We start from the raw sequence: 22,085 nt of genomic DNA, 5'->3' as shown, positions 1-22,085 counted from the left end.
GTCATGCGAGGAGTGGCCAGCTCGCAGGAGAAATCTCGACGGATGGATGTGCCTGATATGCACCCTTGCTAGCTCTGAACCCTTGCCTTTGCCCTTGGTATCTTCCGAAATGCAGCAGTAAACATAATAATAGTAGTAAGAAAGCCACACCGAAATGAATCGATGGCGTACGCCGTGAAACCGACCATGCGCCGATGATCCTGCATTTACTCAATCGAGTGAGTTCCCCCCATGCTGATGGTAATCCAGGTTTGCCGATACGCCGTAAGCCGAATGCCGCTAAACTGAAGACAAATGTGTTTGGAAAGTGAAAGGTCGTGGTCATCATTTCACATTACGGCTCTTGCCCTTCTTGGGTGGAGCTGCCGATGTGATCTTGCTGGTCTGTATCAATTCGCCAATGTATCTGATGGAATGTTAGCAAGAGAGTCGCAAATGCGTGAAGCGAGGCTTGATGCTTACGATTGGAGGAACTTGTTGCCGCCTTCGAGCTTTTCGTGCTCAATCTTGACGGCCTCGACACGGTCGACGATTGCCATCAGACTTGCTCTGAGTGCTTGTGCTTGTCTGAGAGGAGTCGTGTCAGCAATACGAAACTAGGGATATGCAGGGTTTGTAACATACTCGACGAGACTGCGTCGGGCGTCTTCGCCCAGCTTCTCGATGACCTCGCTTGTGCGTCTGGGGCTCATGCTTCGGACATCATCGGGCTCGTATATTTCTTCGCCAGGTGCCATTTCGACACGCGGGCTGTCTCGTGGAATGATCATGGTGCCGCTGCTTTTACGGCTTCCGAGTCTTGGTCTGGCAGCGTCTAGGCGACCGCGGGTGGGGATATCGTCGTCGGATGACGTGGTTGAGAGTGGTGGAGAGTAGGAGGAGATGGACGGAGGCTCACTGAAAGCGGAGATGGGTGCAGAGTTGACTGTGTATGGTGGGTAGGCGAGCGATGTCATATTGTGGTGAGAGGGTTGATTATGATAGACGGTGTCTTGTCTCTTTGTATAACCAGAGACACAGACAGACGTTCAAGATGACACAAGTGACGTGGAGTGGTAGTGGAGGTGGAGGTTGTTGCGGCGGTGTGTAGTGTTTGATTAGATGAGCGTGAGATGGGTGGTTTCGGAGAGACGGCGGCGCTAAGAGAGGGTTGCCAGCGCGTGAAACAACATGTCTTCCTGGAGAGTGATAGCTGGGAGAGAGTTCGGACGCAGTCGAGCGAGGCGTGAGTTCGCAATCGGGAGAGGCCGAAAAACGAACAAGGACAAGGGAAGTGGAACTGTCAAATAGAAGGCGCTGTACCGCGTTGAAAAGACAATTGGAGCGAGTCCCGAGACGACAAGAGCGATGGGATCCAAGCTCGGCTAAGACCCTCCGACCTTCGTCATAATATGCGGGTCCGTGAACCCTAGCCTCGAATCCCATCTCTCCCTGCACCTGCCTGTCCTGCTTTCCAGCTCTGCTCTATGCCATCTGGGCCTGTCAGATGGACACAAATCAACGGCTGTAGTCCCAGCTGCTGCTTCATTTCCCGTGGCTTGCGTCGTCCACTGTGTATAACGCGACCGGCTCAATGCCTTTCTTCAGCAGCCAGGCTAACGAGCTTACACTGACACGCTGATCTTCCCATCCTGCGCTGTAGCATCCGAAAGATCTGCTCTCCCTGACCACACCAATTGCAACATCACCCCAACCTGCCGCTCGCTGAATCATACGCCCCGCGGCCTGCCTTGCCTATCCTCTTTTACCAAAGCACCATCTCGACAACTTGAATTTGTGATCATCTCTCGTGTCATGTCTTTGCCCCCGAATTTGTCCTCGTGAACAAGAGGCCACGAAACAGGATCGTCCATTATTCCTGTCACTGACCCCCGACTGTTGCCTTCTCGGACCGTCTTCTACAATCAGCTTGCTTGCCCTCTCTCATACACATCTCCACTCTTTACGGACTACATTTTTGTGCTACCGGCTTGGCTGTACCCTCTTTCAATCACACAGATATTGACACCTGCAAGTCTTCATCCAATCAAGTCGCTGCTTGGCTAGATTCTTGGTTTCATTTGCTGGTGGCCCTCAAGAGAGTTCTGTTAACAGTGCCTTACCTGCGACGCTCTTTGAACGCATATCATCATCGGCTGACAACCTTCATTGCTATCGCCAATCTTTCGCGCCGAACTATTCTCATCTCATCAGACGTAAGCCAAGCTACCGTCTCACTGTCACAACAGACTCATCTGCAACCACGTTCTTCGTTCGGGTTTGTCCATGTCGATCACGAGGTTTCGCTTTGGTCTTCATGCGCTCCGCATATTCGCCGTTCGCCTCCGTTTCGCGCCGAAGTGAGAGCTTGCAGACATGACTCGGTCGTCTATTCTCCCTGTCTCTTTTCACCGCCGCTCCACTACGTCGGAGTTGCTTGCCCGCCGCAAAACTTTCTCATCCTCTTCTTGCTGATCATCATCTTTGAAGCAGCGAACACATGTTTACAACAGAGTTGGCCGAACCTAATCGGACTTGATACCCATCCGTCTTTCCTGGCGCAAAGTCAGGGGGCTGCTGATCCTTGGTCTGCTCTCCAGTCTCCAGTGTCACGTTGTCAAGCAAGTCCTCCACCTGATCGGACGAAATCGTGACCACTACTCTTCCCAATTTCCCAGTCGTCAAGACAACAGGCTACGAGACGACTATCAAGGCAGTATTCCAGAAGCATCAAACGGTCAAGTAAGCACGATAGCGTGTCATGGAAACGCGTGCGTGCGCCGCAGCCGGCTCGTGACCGTTCAAGTCCATTTCCAAAAACGGGTTTGCCATGCTTTCAAGTATCCCATCGCAGGTAACTTGGTATCAAGGCTGCCATCCGAGACAACATGCGACGGTGGCTTAGAGTCTGCTTGAGCCTCGTCTTCCCGATACGCCTTCGCTATGGTAATTATGTCGAGTCGTGAAACAAGAAGACAGAGGAGGTGGTCGTCATCAATGACATGTCTTGACTCCTGGGATTGTAAAGCTTTCATCCGGTCAACGCTCCGTACGAGAGTTTAAATCTAGCAGGCATGATCAACCCTGGTCCATGGCAATAACAGCGGGCGCCAACCCTTAGAGCATTTCGTTCTTCGTGCCCCTTGACGGATGACACTCCGTATCAACTTATTGAACACAATGGTTGCGCCTCGGCCTTCGAGGAGTGGGCGAGACCTCAAATGATGATGTCGACATTCAGTATGCCCGTTGTTCTATCATGCCGCACTATTTGGAAGCGAGAGCTTTCAGCTCCGACGTGCTCAGCCGGCAGATAGCCAGACTCTGTCAGAGCCACTATCAGGCGGCCTTGAATTTGGCGATAGACAGACCTCACACTTCTCGAACGCGAGAACATGGCATTTGACATCTCCTTAATGCCAGCCAACTTTCAATGCGCCTCCATCGAGATCTGTCAACGTTAGTGCTGAGGGCCTGACCTTGGGTCCAAAAACACCGTTGCGGAACAGCTCAAGCCACTGCCAAAAAGCACAAGCACACGCGAGCGCAATCCGGATGAAGCTGGAGCAAGCCTCCCCCGGAAAAGTGCATGCACTCTATGACGAGGAGACCCTTGAGCCGTGTCTACACAAAAGCTCACACCGCACCGGAAACAACATTTATCATCATAGCTGTTCTCGCCCCTACGGGTCAACATATCGTTTGCGAACACAATAAACAGGTTGTCAAAGAAAGCACGAGCGAACCCACATCGTCGCAAGATCTAAACCGCCCGCGGAACGGTATACCCTACCAAGATTGCTATTGAAAGCAAGTGGCATGGTGGGAGCCTTGCGTTTTTATTCTCCTTCCAACAACAAAAAAGACACCCGCAGATTGCACACCCCGGGTTTCCGTCACGCTGCAATGGCGCAGTCGCAATCGAATCTCCCATCCTTGAAACCACCCCCCCTGAAACTCTTTGCGGCTTCCTCGGAGCATATCTGGACATGAAAGCGACGCGGAAACGGCCACTTTCGTCGTCAATTCCGCGGTGGAGTGTTCACTCTGGAAAGCTTCCGTTCTCGGTGTGGCTGTTCACTGTCTTCGAATCATGAAGTCGGAACGTCGGCAAGCATGAACAACATCCGCAACGGCACCTCGGGACAATCGTCCCTGGGAGAACACGTAAGATGGTAAGGACAGGTAAATGAATGTTGATTACAAAGGGTCAAGAGAGGTGTAGGCAATGCCATCTCACAGCAAATTCTGTTTCTATTTATAACTCCTCCAAGGTAAGGCTAACATCAATCGCCAACAGTGGAACAATGATACAGAGCATCACAGCAGCATTGCTGAGTTTTCTGTTTCTCTATTGAAAGGCTGCAAACGCTATAACACAGCATAGCAGAGTCGTTCTTCAATCTTTTCACGACACAAAGGTTCTCTCACAGCTATTAATCCAAACCGCCGAGACACGATATCAAGTTGCAACTATCGTCAGCAGATGCAAACGGTGGGCAGATACCTTGGCCAATGTCAAGAAGACCGGTTCACTGCAGCTGACAAACCCGACACTGCTGCCCTGCAAGCTCCCTGCCCTGAGCCTCTTCCTGAGCTCAGAACTCAGACCTCACAATGGCCAAGCTCAGCGGAACTCGTGGCTGACCACATCCTCGTGACATAATAAACTCAGAACGCGCCAATATGAAGGGTCTCGGGAAAACCTGCTTTCTTGCTTGCGAGGCTGTACCATGTGATTGGGACGAAGAAAGAAACGTCTTATAAACGTTTTTCGCCGTCACCGGATTTTATACCGATACGGTGTTGTGGACTTGCGTATGCTTTCCGTCTTTGCACAACTTCCTAGCGCCTTTCCTCATTGCGGATTCATTGTTTAACAAGGTGCTGCTGCACATATCAAGTTTTGAGTGCCTTCCTTACGTGATCAGCCGTGGAAGCTGGCATACCACAGACGCAACAGGTCTCTACAGACCATCGATCTCTGAGCCAGATCGATGAAAATAAAATGTAGAAATCGCGATGCAGTCAGAGCAAAGGAAATACACCACCGCGAAACGAAGATTCAGATTCGCACCCCTTCGGAGGCACGAGAACAACAGACAGACAGTTCTGATGAGTTCAATCTCGAGGCACAAAGCAAACGACATAGAAAACTTGAATGTCATTGCAGATGGATATGAGTATGTCTGCCGCCGAAGACCTCTTCTTTGCTTTCATATCGCTCTCCTGGAGAACATGGCATTCCATGGCTCCTTTAACCATTCTTCGTCGTCTTGCATAGAAAGAATTCTGGATGAAACTTGCAAAAAGAAAAATCAAAAGGCCGTAAGTCGTAAATGGTGAGTGTTGTCGTCAAAGAATTGGGATGTGGCAATCAAAAGTCGTGGCTGCATCCATGATATAGCGAGGGCGCCGTTCTCTAGTGGTCGGCATACCCTTAGTGTTTTGCTGTGTGTTCGGGTCGATGTGAATATACTGCGACGAAGAAAAGTATTGAGGATCGCAGATGTTTACTCTGCTCCATGGATCATCGAGCCCTCGGTGGCCCTCTTGGTGAACATTTCAAGCAAATCAACTTCAGTTTGTTTGCTCTTGATTCCGCCAAGGATGTCCTCTGCGACCATGCCAATGCGAGCCTTCTTGGAAGCTGCTGTCTCAGGCTCGGTTGGCTCGTCATCGGAGTCCTCGTTGGCGATAGAGACGTGCTTGCGCTTTCTGGTGGCGGATTCAGGTTGCTCGTCATCCTCCTCATCAGTGGCTTCCTGATCGGAGTCGTCGCCTTCTTCGTCTTCTTCTCCGGCTTCCTCATCTCTGATTTTCTTTCTCACATTCATCAGAGCGATGCCGAGAAGATTCTGACCCCACTTCTCTCTTGGGACGGTCTTTGCAGTTGTAGCAGTGAAACCAATGCCCCAAATGCTGTCATTCTTGGAAGCCTCAACAAGCAGCTTGTCTCCAGTATCCAGCAACACCCTTTTGAATCTGTCATTCTGGGAGAACTTGAGGTAGTTGCCACGTTCCACAATGCCAAATTTGACTGGATCCCACACTGCGTCACTGAAGGGCTTGACGTTTCTACCCAGTGCCTTTTGATCCTTCGACGTCTTCGCGACGAGGATCTCGGCGGCGATGTCTGGGTTGTTGAAGGTTTGGGCTTTTGCGTACATCATGTATTGTTCGGCGTTGTTGAACTTGATGTCAGGGTAGTTTGGGTCGGTGAAGGTGCATTTCTGCCACTGAGAGAAGATGCCGTAGACGCGATCTCTTACGCTGAAGAAGTAGACTGGCCCAGAGGTGTCGTTGGTAGTAGAGGAAGTCATGATGTTGATGTTGTTTGATGGTTGGAAGTGTGATATGATGTTGAGTGGTGATCGTTGTGGTAAGGTAAAATGATCGAAGTGGAAGGAAAAGGTAGTGGTAGGTATTAGATATATAGGTGAGAAGAAGTGTGATGAAAGCGGAAGATTTGAATATTTGACTGGAAGGTCGGAACTTGTACGGTACTTGTCCAAAATTGTCTGAAGTAGCAAGTGATATAGAGAAAATTGACATGGAAATGGGAAGTGATGTGGACAGAGCAATCGACCAATGATGTGAAAGCAAGTGAAGAACAGTTGGACAGTGTGCTCAAGGATGCAAACGAGGCGCAGTATGGGAAAGACCGCCTCGAGCTGAGCTATTGTCTACGGGTGAAGGGGTGGCTGCAATTCGGATTCTGACCCCTCCATGCATGCCACAAACCATCACTTCCACTACCCTCCTATGAATGTATAAAGTGTTGCAAAGTAGAATGAAATCTATTGGACGTGATCAAGATGTTATTGTAAGAACAATACCTAGTCAAACTTGGTCAAGGAAGTCGCAATGGTATTGTGGCCCGTGCGGCGGTCCCAAGATGTAGCTCGACACTCATCCATCATTTTGCGCTTCTCTATCAAACCATACCAACAACCTTTTCAAAGCGTGCATCACTTGACGTCAACCCGATCGCTGGACCGAACGATCTCACCTTCTTCAACCAACTTTCGAACAACGCGACACACCTAGCGCAACGCGCGCACTCTCACATCCAAGCATCAAACCATGGACTACCAGGTACGCACTCCTCTACACCTTCCACCCTCCACGCATCCACTAACCCTCTCCCTCCCAGAACCGCGCTGGCTCCAAATTCGGCGGTGGCGGCGTAGCCTCCGCCTCAGCAACCAACGCCGACCGCCGCGAACGCCTCCGCAAACTCGCCCTCGAAACAATCGACCTGGACAAAGACCCTTACATTTTCAAAAACCACGTCGGCAGCTTCGAATGTCGCCTCTGTCTGACCGTACACCAAAACGACGGTTCCTACCTCGCTCACACCCAAGGTCGCAAACATCAAACCAATCTAGCCAGGAGAGCAGCCAGAGAAGCACAACTAGGCAAAGACAGAGATCAGAATTTGACGGGCTTGAATACGGTGCAGGTCAAGAGAAATGTGGTAAAGATTGGAAGACCGGGGTATAAGATTACGAAGACGAGGGATCCGTTGACCAGACAGTTGGGTTTGCTGTTTCAGTTGCAGTATCCCGAGATTTCGCAGGATGTGCAGCCCAGAGTCAGATTCATGTCTGCCTTTGAGCAAAAAGTCGAAGAGCCGGATAAGCAATTCCAGTACTTGCTGGTCGCTGCTGAGCCCTACGAGACTTGTGCTTTCAAGCTCCAAGCTCGTGAAATCGATCGCTCAGAGGGGAAGTACTGGACTTGGTTCGACGAGGACAACAAGGAGTTCTGGGTTCAGGTCACCTTCAAGACCGAGAGAGAGGAGAGATACAGCGGTGTGCCTGGTCTAGCTCCTAGACGTTGATTTTCTTTTCTTCTATCACGATTTCACACATATTGGTCTATCAAACACAGCGATGGAGTTTTGGCGTTTTCGGAATCAAAGAGGAAGAAAGAAATCATGCGTAAGAAAAGGGGGTATTACGACCTGGCTGAAGCTGAAGAAAAACTTGCTTGTATCATGTAAAAGAAAAGGCACAAAAGAGACACAAGAAATGAAGACAGAAAAAAAAAGAAAACCATGCCTCCCAAAAATAATAACTGACATCGTGTTGTCCGCCTCGCTGATCAAACTTCCTAGCAATCATTCCTTGCGTGTCGGTGATGTGGACGCTCGAGGCGTCGGATCAGGATCGGGGTCGCTTGTATAGTGCGGCCGCGGCGTCCTATCCATATCTACGATCTGGATGCTGCCATGCGGCAAGAACAGCTCTGGCGGCGTCAACGTCGCTCCCTCCTCTTCAATAGCCGCTTCCTCGTTGCCTGTAAGTGACGCCGTCGCCTTGAGGTTCTGCGTCGCCATGACCTCTTCGTTCGACACGACGCTGCCCTGGCTGTTGGTGCGCAACATCTCAGTCCCCAGCTTCGATGCTCCTCGTATCTTAGACTTGGGCGATCGTGCGCGGATCTGAGCATTGCCCAGCTCTTCGTCTTCATCATCTCCAGATTCTGCACACTCGTGCCTTCCCATCTCCAAAGACTTCTTTCTCGCTTCTATCGATTCGGGTGTTCGTTGTTTGCGGGGTGAAACGTCACGCTGGCTCTCGAGTTGCCCTGGTGCAGAGATCTGTTCTGTCAGTCCCGGCATCTTAGTCTCGGGCGGAGGTTTCGTTCTCGCGTGCACCACTTCCTCTGGGCTGATGCCCAATCCGTCGAACTGGCGCTCGAGCTCGGATTCTTGCCAATCATTGGTGTGTCTACTGATGATGACCGGTATTGAATCATAGGGGCTGCCGATCTCGGGTATTGAACTTGATCCTATCGAGTCTTCTCTGCTAGATCCGCGGAAGCTGTTGGTGAGCATACCATAACCAGACATTGAACTGGTCGTTGGGCTCTCTTCCGTCAAGGGCGATCCTCGACGTAGACTCGAAGAAGGCATCATGGGCAGTTGTGCTGGTGTCCATCCCGGTGGAGGTGGCTTCCATTGACAGAGTCTGCTCATGACTTCGGTGAGTTTGGCTGTATCTGGGGGCTTCTCAATCAACGCGTCAAAGTAGTGCGGTGCTTGCAGCTCCTTGAGATATCCTGTGACGGCAACAATTGGCGTGTGCGAGTTTGCGTTCTTAGTATCTCGTATCATGCGTGCCACATCTGCTCCATTGATTTGAGGTAGCTTGAACTCCATCATGATAATGTCGAACTTGACTTCACTCATAGCATAACGCATGGCTTCAGAGCCATCCTGTACCGAAATGGTGCGACAGCGAAGCTTCTCGAGCAGCCTCTCCATGACAAGGCGCGATACAGGATGGTCCTCACATATCAGCACATCCAGTGGTCTGAACGCAGGTCCTTCCGCTAACGTGACCTGGGAGAGTCTGCGTGCACTCTGTCTTCGGCGTTGAACCCGCAACAAAGCTTTCGTGCGTTGATCTTCGTTGTCTGACGATGATGGAGAGGCATCGAATGCCATACTCCTTCGCTTGTACTGGGATATCGGTCCGGGTGGCATATCATCGTCTTGAGAGCCAATGGTGTGCGAGCGCTGTCGCGGTGACGAAATACTACCCCTTCTTCCGTTCGATAGCGAAGACTTCTCTGGCATGTAGCTTTGCCCGTTCAGACTCTTTGGGATTTTGATGGGAGATGAAGCTGCAGATAAAGACTTGAATCCAGCAGGCAAATTTGGAGCATCGAGCAAATTGCTACTCTGCTGCAAGTTGCTGATTTGCTGAGCCAATGAGGAAGACGTTGATGTTTTCCTACGTTCGTGGTGACCTCCTGCGCTGAATGACACCAACAAAGGAGATGACGGCTGGGAGTTCCTGCTTGGCGATGAATTTGTCTTGCTCAATAGCGAAGGGGAAGCAGGTCTATTGTTTCCCTTGTTCGACGAAAGCGTACGCTTCAGTGGTGCGGGTCCTACTGGGCTTGATTCGACAGATGGAGAGGGAGAAACTACCACCGGCGACGGAGATACAAGACCTTGAGCAATCTTACTTTGGGCTTGCATTGCTTCGGCACGAAGTTTTTGGATGACGTCCTTGTTTGCCTTTTCCAGGACAGGAAGGTTCTTGAACTGGAAGTTTCCAAAGTCATCCGCTGCAACAGGTTCGCTCAGCCTTCGACTGCGGCCGTCTCTAACGTGTGGGGGTATATGCAATGGCATCAATCCTCTCTTGATAGAATTGACCTGGTTTCTAACCCTCGACAAGGCGTCGTGCGGTCGTTCTGGATAGTCGGCGCCAGGCGTATTAGATGGCGATGAAACCTGATCCTCAAATTCGGCTCTGAAGTTCTGCAATGTGGCACCTCTCGAGTCGAAATATTCTGTATCCTCAGGGTTTGCAGGTGCTGGGATAAAGGATGCCTCCTCCTCCCGGAGCGTGCCCCACTCAACATCAGCGAACCATGGGTGGGCTCTGATCTCATCTCCACCGTTGGCGAACTTCTCGTCGATATTAGACCCAAGTCTCTCTTTGGCATCGGAGCACATAAGTCTGTTCATAAGGTCTTTGGCTTCTGAAGTTACGGGACAATCTTCATCATCAGGCCAGTCGATCTTGCGATCCAGGATGTTCTGGAAAACTTGATCGGGTGTATCTGCATGAAAAGGTGGGTAGCCATACAAGCACTCGAAGAGGATGCAGCCCAGTGACCACCAATCACTCATTTCGTCCTGCCCACTTCCGTTGATCGTTTCAGGAGCAAGGTAGTCTGGCGTACCGACGAATCTTCGCGAACTGTCCTCGGGGTCGAACAAAGCCATCGGTGGAGGCAGCATTCCAGATTGGCCAGGAGGTGTGCCCAGGCCACTCATGTGGCTCAAAACAGGCTGCAATGGATAAGGCTCTGGCGATTCGCCTTCACTAGCAGTTTCTTCTTCGATCGGTGTTCGTCTCTGATAGCTGCTAGCAGATTCGTCTACTATCGAAAAGCGACGGAACATATTTGCCAGAGCATCACTCTCTCCACTGTCGCTGCGTTGGCCGGATGTGCGTCGTGAAGGCTCACGGGACTCTCCTTTCGTCAGACTGAAGTACGATGGCTGACCGAGCTCTCCAGCTAGGGCAGGTGTCAGTCCTGGTGTAGGAGCTGGAGACTGACCGCCGTTGAAGTCGAAAGAGGCAGATCGTGACGATACGATGGACGGATCTCGTTTGCCTAACTTGAGCAAATCTGGTGCATCGCCGACTTTGCTGTTTTGCATTCTCTTTTGACGTCCAATGAGACCCATTCGCGAGAGACCGAAATCTGTGAGCTTGAGATGCCCTTTCTGATCAATAAGAAGATTGTCTGGCTTCAAGTCGCGATGAACAATCTGTCTGTCATGTAAATGCTGAACGCCCAAAACAACTTCGGCTAGATACTTCTTTGCCCAGTCTTCAGGTAATCCGCCCAATGTCTTGACCAACGAAGCACAATCGCCTCCATTCAGATACTCCATGACAAGATAGAGATAGTCCTTGCTGGCAAAGGTCCAATACAGTTTCGCAACAAAGTCGCTCTCACCCTGCCACATCATGATCGCTCGTTCGGCCTTGACGTTGGTGACTTGATTCTTGGCAACCATATCAGCCTTCTTGAGGACTTTAATGGCATAGTAATCTCCAGTGACCTTCTTCTTCGCAAGGTAGACACTACCGAAAGCACCTTTGCTGATAGGCTTGATAATTTCAAAGTCTTTGATAGAGGTTTGAACTGCTCGGGGCTGCGGGTTGCTGTTCACAGCGTTCAGCCTTGGTGAAGACGGTCCGCGGTATGATTCAGAATATGCAGTGGCCGAAGATTGCCGTCTGTGGTGGTGATGATGCAGTGATTGGGCTCGCAGAATCGGAGAATGGAAATGGTGATCGTGCGAAAGTATAGGAGAGGTAAGCGGCGAAGGAGCAATTTCTCCACCACTTGGTACTCGTGGTTTTGCAACTCGCAGTGGCGAAGAGGGCGCGATGCTGCGAGTAGGAGATTGCTGTCGGCTAGTGTTTGCTAGACTAGGAAGCACAAGACTCCTTCTTTTATGTTCGCGATTGCTCGTAACCCGACTGAGACTCAACTCGGGAGCTGGTGAGTCGGTTCGCACAGGTATCGAGGCCAACGAGGAACGAACGCTACTATCGCTTTCTGCACCAGCGTCGTTCTCTGGTACCAACATCGCTGCTCTCTTCTGGTGGATCAGAGTGCTGAGGGCACTTCCGTACGACCGAGGCGTTCGAGCACCATGAGGACTGTTTGAGCGCGAAGATCCACATGTCGAGGAGGCTCTCCGGTAGGAAGATGCTTCTGGGATGTTGCGTAGCGCCATGGTCATGGCCGATGGTGCAACGGGCGACCCATTTGGGTTGATCGAGAAGTCTTCCTGCATGCCTTCGGGTAGGCGTGGAGGTGGTCCATCTATATCAGACATAGCATCTCCGATATGGCTGAATTTGTCGTGATCTTGGTTTTCCTCTTCTTCTTCGTTCTCTATATCAGTGGATGAAGATGATTCGCTTGAGCTGAGTTCACCATTGGCTATGCGTGCAGCTTTAGCCACGGCTTCGTCAATGCACTCTTGCACCAAAATATGGAATTCAATGCGGAGGCGCTCCGAGTACTCCAAAATGTATCGATGGCGGAAAATGGCATCGACTTTGGCTTTGCAGAAGCCCGAAGTGTCTTCAGCAAGCAGCGCAAGACCATGTTCGTTGTCCACGGTACTTGTGTTTGGAGGCTGCCATTGCAGTACCTGTGATATCCGGCCTTCAGATTGAGGAGATTGAGTTCTGATCTCGCCGTCCTGAGAACCGTCCTTTACAGCGGGGGGACTGATTTCCAAAGCTGTGTCACAAAGATCGAGCACGAGCTCAACAATACGAGCCAGAGGACGTCTAACCGCAAAAGACCGGGCTCTTTGGTGATTCAGACCTGATCGTGAGGAGCTTCTTGGCTTGAGCTGAGGTCCTGCGGGCGATGCACGACCGGATGAAGGACCAGATGAAGGCTGAGAGGCGGGTCCGATGGGATGTCCTTTGTAGTCGCACAGTGGAGCTGGTACCGGAGAGCCTGAATCAGAGGGACTATGACGGCCATGGCGGGTTTGGGCTTCCAGGGCGTCCAAAACCTTGACAATGGCAGCACGGTGCTCGGTCAGATTTTCTTGGGCGATTTGAACGTCCATTTCGGCCTTATGCTCCTGCATGCATAACTCAGTATGCTTCTCAAACCACCAAGGAGTGATCTGGCGCTCGCAAATACGGCACAATACTGGAGGCGGGGGCGGATGATCAGCTGGGTCGTCACTGCCGATCTCGGCCAAATGGGTCAAATATTGCGCCAAAACGTGAGCGCCAATTCCTAGAGACTCTGCAAGGACGTCAGGGAGGTCTATCGTAATCTCACGATGAACTGCAGGCTTGATCATCCACATTGTCTGTGAGGGCGTTAGTGCTACTCGTGTCTCGCTGGCTGTAAGAACTCTTACGTGACTCTCTTCTCCAGTAGCTCTCTCGTATACCATGATACCTTGAGCTTCGAGGTTTACTAGATGCTCATGACAGTCTTGTTCTTCGGTGATGAAAGCCACGGGTTCTGCATGGGGGCTTTCGATGGTGACTTCGGGACTGACTCCCACGGGGAGCTGGTATGCGATTGCGAAGCGGATAATGCGGCTCTTTGTGTCATCATTTCTCATAAGAGCAATGGCATCTGTGAAAATGTTCTTGTGGTCGACAATGATATCAGACATGGGTTTTCCGACAATTGACTCCGGGTCAACTCCGCTGAGATCTTTCCAAAAGGGACTTGCCCAGCGAATGGTTCCGTCCAGATTGAGGTCCATGATTGCGTTGACAGACTGCTCGGCAGCTCGTTTGAGATCTTCGCGCTCCTCTCTGATATCCATGCTGACTGTTCTCTCCATAGTTCCTCTGTACCCGGAATCCTTTGTTCCGACAGCATCCTCTTTCAAAGCGACAACGGCAGGCGGAGCCAGCATTGTTGGGATTGGTGAGTCGACCATGATGATCGTTGTGTAAACGTGACGATGTGAATCGTTGCAGAGCACCTGCCCGCCAGGGCAGCCCAGTTGAGGCTTCGCTAGATGCGCGATCCGACCATGACCATCGTGACCAGGATCAAGACGGACGCTCCAGCGCTTGTTGGCGGCTCTGTCGCCGGCTGGGAGTCACTATCGGGTCGCTGAGAGACGATGAACTGGGACGAGATAGCGGTGCAAGCTGCTAGCTGCAAGTTCGAGCGGTACGGCGGCGGAGGAGGCAGACGTCGTGGGCTCCAAGAGGGCTCGACGGACGACTGGATGAGAGGTCGGGTGTAGCGATTGACAAAGCGGTGAATTGGTACTGCGTAGGGCCAGAGGTGAAATTGTTTTGGACTGCGCAGCGACTTGGGAATGGCAATAGTTAGGCTTGGACAACGAGGTCGAGTGATTATGACCAACCATTCACCCTGCCCCGCCTCCTCCCGCCCGCTAGCCGCTAGCGTTGCATTGCCGTCCCTAAACCTTTGTTTTATTCGGTCGTTCCCGTCGCTATCTCGCGACTCGTGACTTCCTCGCGGCTGCCAGCCCATGCTCGAATGATTTTGGTCGATTTTTGCAGGTGCCGGCTACGAGTCCATGTCTTCTTATCTCACTCGTAATTATCTGTGAATTTGCATCAACTCCTTCATGAGACTCTGACATGTGCACTTCCTGCTTCTCGCTATCTCACATGTCAATCAGCTTACCAGCATCCTAGTCAAGGGTCTGCTGTGTACCCTACAAAGTCGCGTGATGGTGCCGAGCTCCATACATCCAATCTGTCGTTTGCGAGCCATCTGGCGACGTGCTTCGCGTTAGATATTACGACAATTCGCGTCTCGCTGCAAAATTCGTAATCCACATCCGCATCTTGCAGCAAGCTGCACCGATGATTATGCAGCAACATCTTCTGTCGTCCCGCTCAACTCGCCGAGGCGCGAGGCGCGAGGCGGCGTCGGATCCTGAGTAGTTCCGCGCCATGTCGTTGTAACCGGGTGGTGCGGCATTGAGCGTAGTACGGGGTGCTACCGAGCTACCTAATAGCTTCTGGTGTAAGCACTTTTGTGACCAAGACTTTTATGCTAACAGTACAACCCTGACTCTGGAGTTCCACCATCGCTTACACCTGTCTAATGGACGAAACATGCCTGATATATGATGTATCGGGCTCTATAGCACCTGTTCTATATGACTGCAGCTGATTCACAACAACTTGGATGCAATCAATCGTGTTTAAACGATTTCTCAATCTGACCATGAATTTCGGTTCAGCTTTCGTGTTTCCAAGGAACCAACTCCGGTTTCTATACAGTGCGATCTGGAAAAAGGGCACCCGACCGGTGATTTGCACCTGTTCAGCTCTCAAATACTTCCACATATCGCTCAAATCGACCTTCTACTCCACATTAACGAAATCGTCGAAGATACATCAACATTCGACCACGGAGCTCGAGCTCGACCAAAAGCCAAGCATTCAATCGCCAAGCCTCCACCAGATCGATCAGGGACGACCTCCTCGCAGATCTCCCAGCCTCCTCTGCGAAAGACCATCACGGTCCAAAAAAAACCGACCGCATGATGTCATTTTATCGAAGCATAACACCCCTCGCACGATGCTTCAATGAAATCGATGACGATAGACTCGAAACGCCAATTGGGGGCTGGCATGATCGAAATATTGCTTTCCTGCCCCAGAAGCTGAAATATATAAGAGGTAGATGAACCATGCAATTGACCAGAGCAACACCAATTGCAAGATACTTTTCGAATACCACCCGCTTGAGAGCAATTTTTCCAATCAGAACGTTTATACCTTCAACGATCTCAGCCATGCCTCCCAAGGACAAGTATACCGACCCCGAGCTTCGCGACGAAGTCAAGGAGGAAATCCACAATGGCGACAAGGGCGGCGCGCCCGGCCAATGGTCAGCCCGCAAAGCCCAAATGATGGCCTCTGAATACAAGAAGCGTGGCGGTGGTGTAAGCTCCTCTTATCACTCCCCCCTACTACAAACGCAAATCCCACTAACCTCTCTACCTTCTTTAGTACACGACTGACAAGAAAGACCAAGACGACTCGCAACAACACCTTTCCAAATGGGGAGAAGAAGACTGGCAAACCAAAGAAGGGTCCGGCAACGCAAAAGACGATGACGGCACCCAACACCGCTACCTCCCCAAAAAGGCCTGGGAAAACATGAGCGAGCAGGAGAAGAAAGAAACAGACGACAAGAAACAAGAAGCAAGCAAAGAAGGCAAGCAGCACGTCAACAACACCGACAAGGCAAAGGAAAGCAGAAAGCAAGCCAATGAAGAAGAAGACGAGGAATTTGAGAAGAAGCAGCAAGAGGAGAAGAAGGAGGGTGACGAGAAGGAAGAGGAAGAGGCACAGGCTGGTGATAAGCGCACTCGTTCTTCTAAATCTGCTTCGCCGTCGAAGAAGCAGAGGCAAAACGACGGTGCTGCAAAGGAAACTTCGTCGCCATCGAAGAAGTCAAAGTCTGACGACAACGACACCAAGGACGATTCAAAGACCAAAGATGACTCCAAGGACGATTCAAAGTCCAACGGCACAGACACCAAGGACAAGGATTCCAAGGACGAGTCAAAAGACGACTCCCACGGCGAGCCCGCCTCTTCGTCCCGCCTCCCCAGAGAGAACCAAACCGTCCACTGGAAGACCCTCGGCAACTGGACAAAGGGAACCGTTCAAGAAATCGCCTATGAAGAAAAAGAAGTCGATGGCAAGAAAGTCAAGGCATCGAAAGAGGACCCTAGGATTGTGTTGAAGAGTGAGTCTTCGGGCAAGGTTGCTGTGCATAAGCCTGAAGCTGTTTACTTTTGATTGGGGAGGGCGAAGGTTCAAGGAGGGAATGGGAGAGTAAGAGAAGGAGGGTTGGATTTGTATTAGTATAAGTGTACGATAGATGAGTTGTATTAATCATTGTGTTTTCTCAAAGCTCCTCCCTCGCATGAGGTTAGCATTCGACTTGTCAACACCACTGTGCCCTTCGATATCACTGCTTCAAGGAGATTGACTGAGACACTTGTCGCCATTGTACCCAACACAAGGCGCCATGATGAGCCTTACCGCATTTGCAAAGTCACACCGATCCACAAAATCTTCAACGAATACAGATATGACGAGTTGCGAATATTGCCATCAGAGGACTCTCGATAGGATCAATACACACGTCGAACGGAATGTGCAAAGTATTGCATTGTGATCTATCATGGCCATCTCATGTCGAACTTCGCTACCTGACTCCTATGAGTTCCTTGTTTCGTACTTGGATGATCACCTCTTCTCTTCAACAACCATCTGTGATCTCGCCGAAGCACTGGTCTAGCAAGATTACAACACGATCTATCGAACATGCTGGCCTGCCGTTCAATTCTTTCCTGCATCACCACACCTGCTAGAGACAACAACGAGCTCTTGCTGTCATATCTACGCAACACCTGTTTCGATCACTGGTCGAGGCATTCACGCCGGTAATTGGGAAAAGCCTTGCCGTCATAGGTTGATCAAGTCCTTCTCACCAGTGGCCAGGACGACCCTCTTTCTTGCATCCCTGCTCGAACGCTTCCAGCTCAGCCATATCCTCCTCGCTACCTCGCCATCCCTTGTTCAAAACACCAACACCATCCATACGAATGACGACTTTATCGACAACATTCTGGATGTCAGACAGCATCCTATCGTCGAGCACATCCTTTGCCTCCCAAGCAGCATCATCACCTGTCTTTATCTTCAAGTTCTGGTCGAAGAAAGACTCTGCTGACACCGAAATCTTTGCCTCGAACCACAGACGGTGGGCTGCGATCATCTCGGCTCTCTCTCTGGATGCGAATTGATGAAGCGAGGTATCATCTCCCATCCAGCCTCTGATCAAGTCCTGTACTTCTGTGAGGTGCAGAGTGATGCGGTCATTGTTGATGTGACTGAATGAGAGACGCTTCTTGGTGTATGCGCTGTGGATCTTCAAGTCGCTGGTGACACGGAAGCGAAGGTCGACGAGTCGTTCATCCTTCGAGTTGCGGACTTCGGCCGAGAGCCTTTCCATAAACTCTTTGACTGCCCTGCGGTGTGTGTATGGCTTTCGGCCTTTGACAACAAAGCAAGCATCCCACTTCCGCTTTGGATAGTGGAAGAAGACTTGACCAATGGTGACTGGAATGAGATCAATCGTTGCATCCTCGGGCCCTTTGACTTTGAGAATGAATTGATTGTGGTACTTATCCTCGCAATGGAATTCATACCAGCACTCTTCGATGGCGTCTTGATGGAACAATTGAGGGGTCGGGATCTGGCATGCTTCAGTAGTAGTTGTGGTTAGTCGCTCGACGAAATGAAGGATGGTCTCCGGGTCCGAAGAAAGATGTTCTTTGATACCATCTATCATACGAATGGGATGCATTGGCTTGGAGGCAGCAAATTCTCTTGCTTCAGGTTCTCTGAAACCTTCGAGTAGAATGCGGCCGATGAAGATCTCCATATCCAGATGACCCCTAAAAGCTCGGGCGATATCCAGAATCTGCAGCACATCTTTGCTACAGGGTGGAAGAACCAGGGGGTTTGGTTTGGTAGTTGGAGGTGGGGCTTGCGCATTGGTGGCCTTTGATTTCTTCTGATCAGGCACATCCGGCTGTTTGTTCGATCTTGGATCCCAATCGGGAGCAGGTAGTTCTACCTTGAAAGATGAGTTGTCAGACTTTCCCTTTCCCTTCGCCTTTGATTTGGGCTTGCGATGAGCGGTTGTGTGATAGTATTTCCTGCTAGCGACTTCATCTACGATCTGGAGTCTCTCCACGACGTCTGTAGGTTCGGCAGACTGGGAAAGCACTGCTTGAGAATACTGGCCACGTCGAGTTGACAAGCCTGGTGGTGCAACAGGAGTAGACGAGGGCTGCAATCGCTGCACACGAGGTCGGGGACCCTGTGTTCCAAGAGGAGGGAACGGCTCAGCGGTAACATCTCCCGTATAAGCTGCTGTGGACTGAGCACTGTAATCAGTTACGACCGGAAGTGGGGGAATGTTCTCCCATTGTGCTTTGGGTGGCTTGTCAGTAAACTTGATCCCAGATGCCACCCTAGCCTGCAGTGACTCAGAACCAGCAGCGATTGAGCTGGGAGCTGGAGTATGGACGGACTCTGTAGCATGGCTGGTCGGATACGAAGACGGAGGCCGACCTTCGAAGTCAATGAGGATATTTGGATCGGCAAAGACCTCAGCATCTACGAGTGCGAACGAGTTAGGGCGACTGTCAGAGTCCCTCTCGTCTTCAAGAATCCAGAGGTCCTGCACAGGATGTTGTTCCTGTTGTACGAACGGTACCTTGACAGGATCGAGTGGTTTAACTTGCTCACCAAGATCCACGGCCTCAATGCCCCGACTCAACAAGTCGCTTTCGTCAGGCGCAGAATCAATGGTTCCCTGCACCCATGCCTCAACGGCGTTATTACCGGAAGTCACTAGAAGGTCATGCATGCCCTCTTTTAGGAAATGTGGAAGCGGCAATGAGCCCCACTTCTGAGCCAGTGTTGCGTCGTGAGCATATTCCGAAGACTGTGTGCTGAAGATCTCGAGTCGACCATTGGTATCGCGGCGCATCAAGCGGACCACACGTTGGCGAGGCAGCATGAGTTTCATATGTTCAGGAGTCAATGTCTGCAATAGAGTTCCGTCTTTCAGGTATTGTAGACGATGGAGTTGGAGCACACCGTCAGACTCCTTTTCCATGCGCACGAAGTGAGAGTCAATTCTTGGACGATGCTAGAGAATTATGTTCAGCTTGGGCGCCGGTCTGCTTTACATCAGTCAAACTTACCCAGTTCCTCTCAATGTTGTCCAGCTTCTTGGTGACAGTTTGGATCTTGTTCTCAGATGCATTGCCGATGTAGATACATGCCTTCTCGACGCTCAACTCCAGTGAGCAGGTGGTATCTTGGGCAATCTCTTGTAGCAGACGGTCCGGAAGGACAAGCGCGATGTTTGTCTTGGGATTCTTTGAACTCCAGAAGGGCTTGTCTTGTTCGTCTTCGGATGAAGGATCGGCGGCCTCAATGAGAGGCTCATCGTCCAGAACGTCGTCTTCTCTCAGGAGTTCTTCAAGTTCATCTTCGGCGTTTGCATTTCCACCCGTCTCGGCCGGGCGGAAGATCTTGGGATCGCTCATGGCATCCTGTGGACCATCTCTGTGCGTTTCGATGTAGTTCTTGCACAATTTCATGAACTCGAAGTAGATCTGTTCATGGCCGGGCTCAGGGAACTCAATGCGGAACATCTGGATTCTGTCAGAGGCGCAAGAGAATGGACGAACTGCGCCTGGCTTACCTGCTTGTCTAACATGTATGTGCATCTGACATTGGCATCTTGCACCATCTGATCGAATGTGGTGATGAGCTCATCAGGCTCGAGGAACTTCCACGAAGTGCTGTGGAAGAAAGTGCACGCCATGTTGGGCGAGTAGAGAAATGTGTAGCTCAGAAGGCGTCAAGTGAATAATGGCTTGCGAGGAGGAAGGAAGGAAGGATGAGATGAGAGAGCAAAGTGAAGAGAAAGGTGTTGATATGCTGAATGACCACATTGACGCTTTTGCAAGGTCGGATACGTGTGGACTTTTTTTTTGTGTTGGTCAATCTGCAAGGTCCCGTCGGTTTGCATGTGCCTTCCTTGCATGTGCATGCAAGAAGCGATGGGAATCTTTGGTTTGATACAAACAACAGGCACGATCAATCTTTGGCAGGGGGTGCCAATACAGCATCGCAATCATTTCGGAAGTCCACAACATCCCCTCAAGAGCAAACAATATCATATAGTCTTCATGTACCATAGATGATGATATGTTGATATCTGCATTATGCTCAGTTCGTCCCCCGATAACGCCTCGCTATGCAGCCATTCGTGAGCAGTAGGTATCTGCTAACAATCGTTCCCGAAAACAACCAACCCATAAAACGCCTCTCGTAAAGTCTCTGTATAGTGGGGAGTGCCACTCTATACAACATAAACATGCCAGAAGAATATCTCCTCTCTATTCCAAATGTGTTTCACTTTTTGTTGCTCAACCAGCTCTTGAGATGGGTGAGATGCTCAGGAAGGCGGTGATGGCGGAGGCGAGTTTACGCCATTCTCGCTGTTGACTTTCTGCATGTTCATGAGCCACTTCATGCGATTCAATGTTTCATGCATCTCTTCCAGCGTGCTCTCGAGTTTCATCTCACGGTGACTGATGCCTCCTTTGAGTTCTCTGATGTCTCCAAGGACAAGATCAACCTCCGAATCTTTCGCTTCTCTGTATCTGTCCGAGCTTGCCAGCAGTTCGTTATACAGCTTTCTCGCTTTCTCAGACTCTTGACGCATCTGGTGGTTGACGACATCTAGTTTGATCAGGCGTTTCCGATCCTCTTCCCTATCGTCGTTCAGATCTCGTAGTTGCTTACTCGCTGCTGCGATACGCTGTCGGTATTCGGAAGATAGCTGGCGGTGTGATGTCTCGAGAATTGAAGCGTGTGTGGTTGCGTGCTTGGCCTCTTCGATAGCCAGTTGGACCTCCTTGTTGCTGTGCTCTTGATGTTCGCCCATCTTGCGCTCTGCCTCTTGAGCTCGATGCTCCAGGGACTCTCTCTTCTGTCGCTCAATATCAAGCTCGGCCTTGAGATCCTCAATCTTGCGGTCGCGGCGCTTGATGACACTCTCGTCCACAGCTTTACAGTGTGAGAGTCGTGCATTCTCGGCTTGCAGAGCTTCCAGTCGTGGCTTTTGTGCGTTTGCTGTGCGTTGTAACTCTTCTCTTTTGGCGGCCTCTGCTTTGATCTCTCGTTTGAGTTTGTCGTTCTCGGCCATGAGCTTCTCAATGACCCTGCCAGACTTTCCGAGGTTTGCATTTCCGAGACCTGTACCGCCGACCCAAGGTGTACTGTCTGAGAAAATTGGAGAGCTCTCCAGCAATGTCGTTGTGGTACTCATTTCGTTGCTGGATGGATTTGGTGACAAAAGGCGTTCTTGTACGCTATCGCGGGTGTTTGTTGATTGTGGAGGTTGAGCTGTTCGCGGTGACGACAAGGCGGAATCGATGTCTAGAGCTGATTTTTGGGATGCAG

General features: G+C 50.8%; 7 protein-coding genes across 7 annotated transcripts; 2 read left to right on the top strand and 5 right to left on the bottom strand.

Annotated features, from left to right (window-relative positions):
• Window positions 1-324: 324 nt before the first annotated feature.
• Window positions 325-806, bottom strand: M436DRAFT_22517 (uncharacterized protein; the record flags this gene model as incomplete). The annotated part of the gene is made up of 3 exons (XM_013574501.2): window positions 325-406; window positions 463-567; window positions 625-806. Coding segments are annotated over 3 exons (369 nt in total), but the record flags the coding sequence as incomplete, so codon positions are not given.
• A 4,959-nt stretch (window positions 807-5,765) lies between these two features.
• M436DRAFT_13507 (DUF1768-domain-containing protein) lies at window positions 5,766-6,284 on the bottom strand (the record flags this gene model as incomplete). The annotated part of the gene is made up of 1 exon (XM_013574472.1): window positions 5,766-6,284. A coding segment is annotated over one exon (519 nt), but the record flags the coding sequence as incomplete, so codon positions are not given.
• Window positions 6,285-7,065: 781 nt separating this feature from the next.
• On the top strand, window positions 7,066-7,825 carry M436DRAFT_61313 (putative splicing factor 3a subunit 2; the record flags this gene model as incomplete). The annotated part of the gene is made up of 2 exons (XM_013574844.1): window positions 7,066-7,077; window positions 7,136-7,825. 2 exons carry the CDS (start codon window positions 7,066-7,068, stop codon window positions 7,823-7,825), a joined length of 702 nt encoding a protein of 233 aa, XP_013430298.1.
• A 279-nt stretch (window positions 7,826-8,104) lies between these two features.
• M436DRAFT_40660 (uncharacterized protein) lies at window positions 8,105-13,960 on the bottom strand (the record flags this gene model as incomplete). Its single annotated transcript, XM_013574762.1, has 2 exons — window positions 8,105-13,372; window positions 13,424-13,960. 2 exons carry the CDS (start codon window positions 13,958-13,960, stop codon window positions 8,105-8,107), a joined length of 5,805 nt encoding a protein of 1,934 aa, XP_013430216.1.
• A 1,848-nt stretch (window positions 13,961-15,808) lies between these two features.
• Window positions 15,809-16,823, top strand: M436DRAFT_39529 (uncharacterized protein; the record flags this gene model as incomplete). Its single annotated transcript, XM_013574565.1, has 3 exons — window positions 15,809-15,958; window positions 16,026-16,437; window positions 16,591-16,823. The coding sequence occupies 3 exons, from the start codon at window positions 15,809-15,811 to the stop codon at window positions 16,821-16,823; spliced, it is 795 nt and encodes a 264-aa protein (XP_013430019.1).
• Window positions 16,824-17,517: 694 nt separating this feature from the next.
• M436DRAFT_79291 (uncharacterized protein) lies at window positions 17,518-20,439 on the bottom strand (the record flags this gene model as incomplete). The annotated part of the gene is made up of 3 exons (XM_013575036.1): window positions 17,518-19,755; window positions 19,811-20,266; window positions 20,317-20,439. The coding sequence occupies 3 exons, from the start codon at window positions 20,437-20,439 to the stop codon at window positions 17,518-17,520; spliced, it is 2,817 nt and encodes a 938-aa protein (XP_013430490.1).
• A 636-nt stretch (window positions 20,440-21,075) lies between these two features.
• Window positions 21,076-21,951, bottom strand: M436DRAFT_39756 (uncharacterized protein; the record flags this gene model as incomplete). Its single annotated transcript, XM_013574604.1, has 1 exon — window positions 21,076-21,951. One exon carries the CDS (start codon window positions 21,949-21,951, stop codon window positions 21,076-21,078), a length of 876 nt encoding a protein of 291 aa, XP_013430058.1.
• Between the last annotated feature and the right edge of the window lie 134 nt (window positions 21,952-22,085).

The sequence above is a fragment of the Aureobasidium namibiae genome (genome assembly GCF_000721765.1).
Source record: "Aureobasidium namibiae CBS 147.97 unplaced genomic scaffold scaffold_3, whole genome shotgun sequence".
NCBI classification, from domain to species: domain Eukaryota; kingdom Fungi; phylum Ascomycota; class Dothideomycetes; order Dothideales; family Saccotheciaceae; genus Aureobasidium; species Aureobasidium namibiae.
This window is presented reverse-complemented; position numbering and strand designations above follow the sequence as displayed.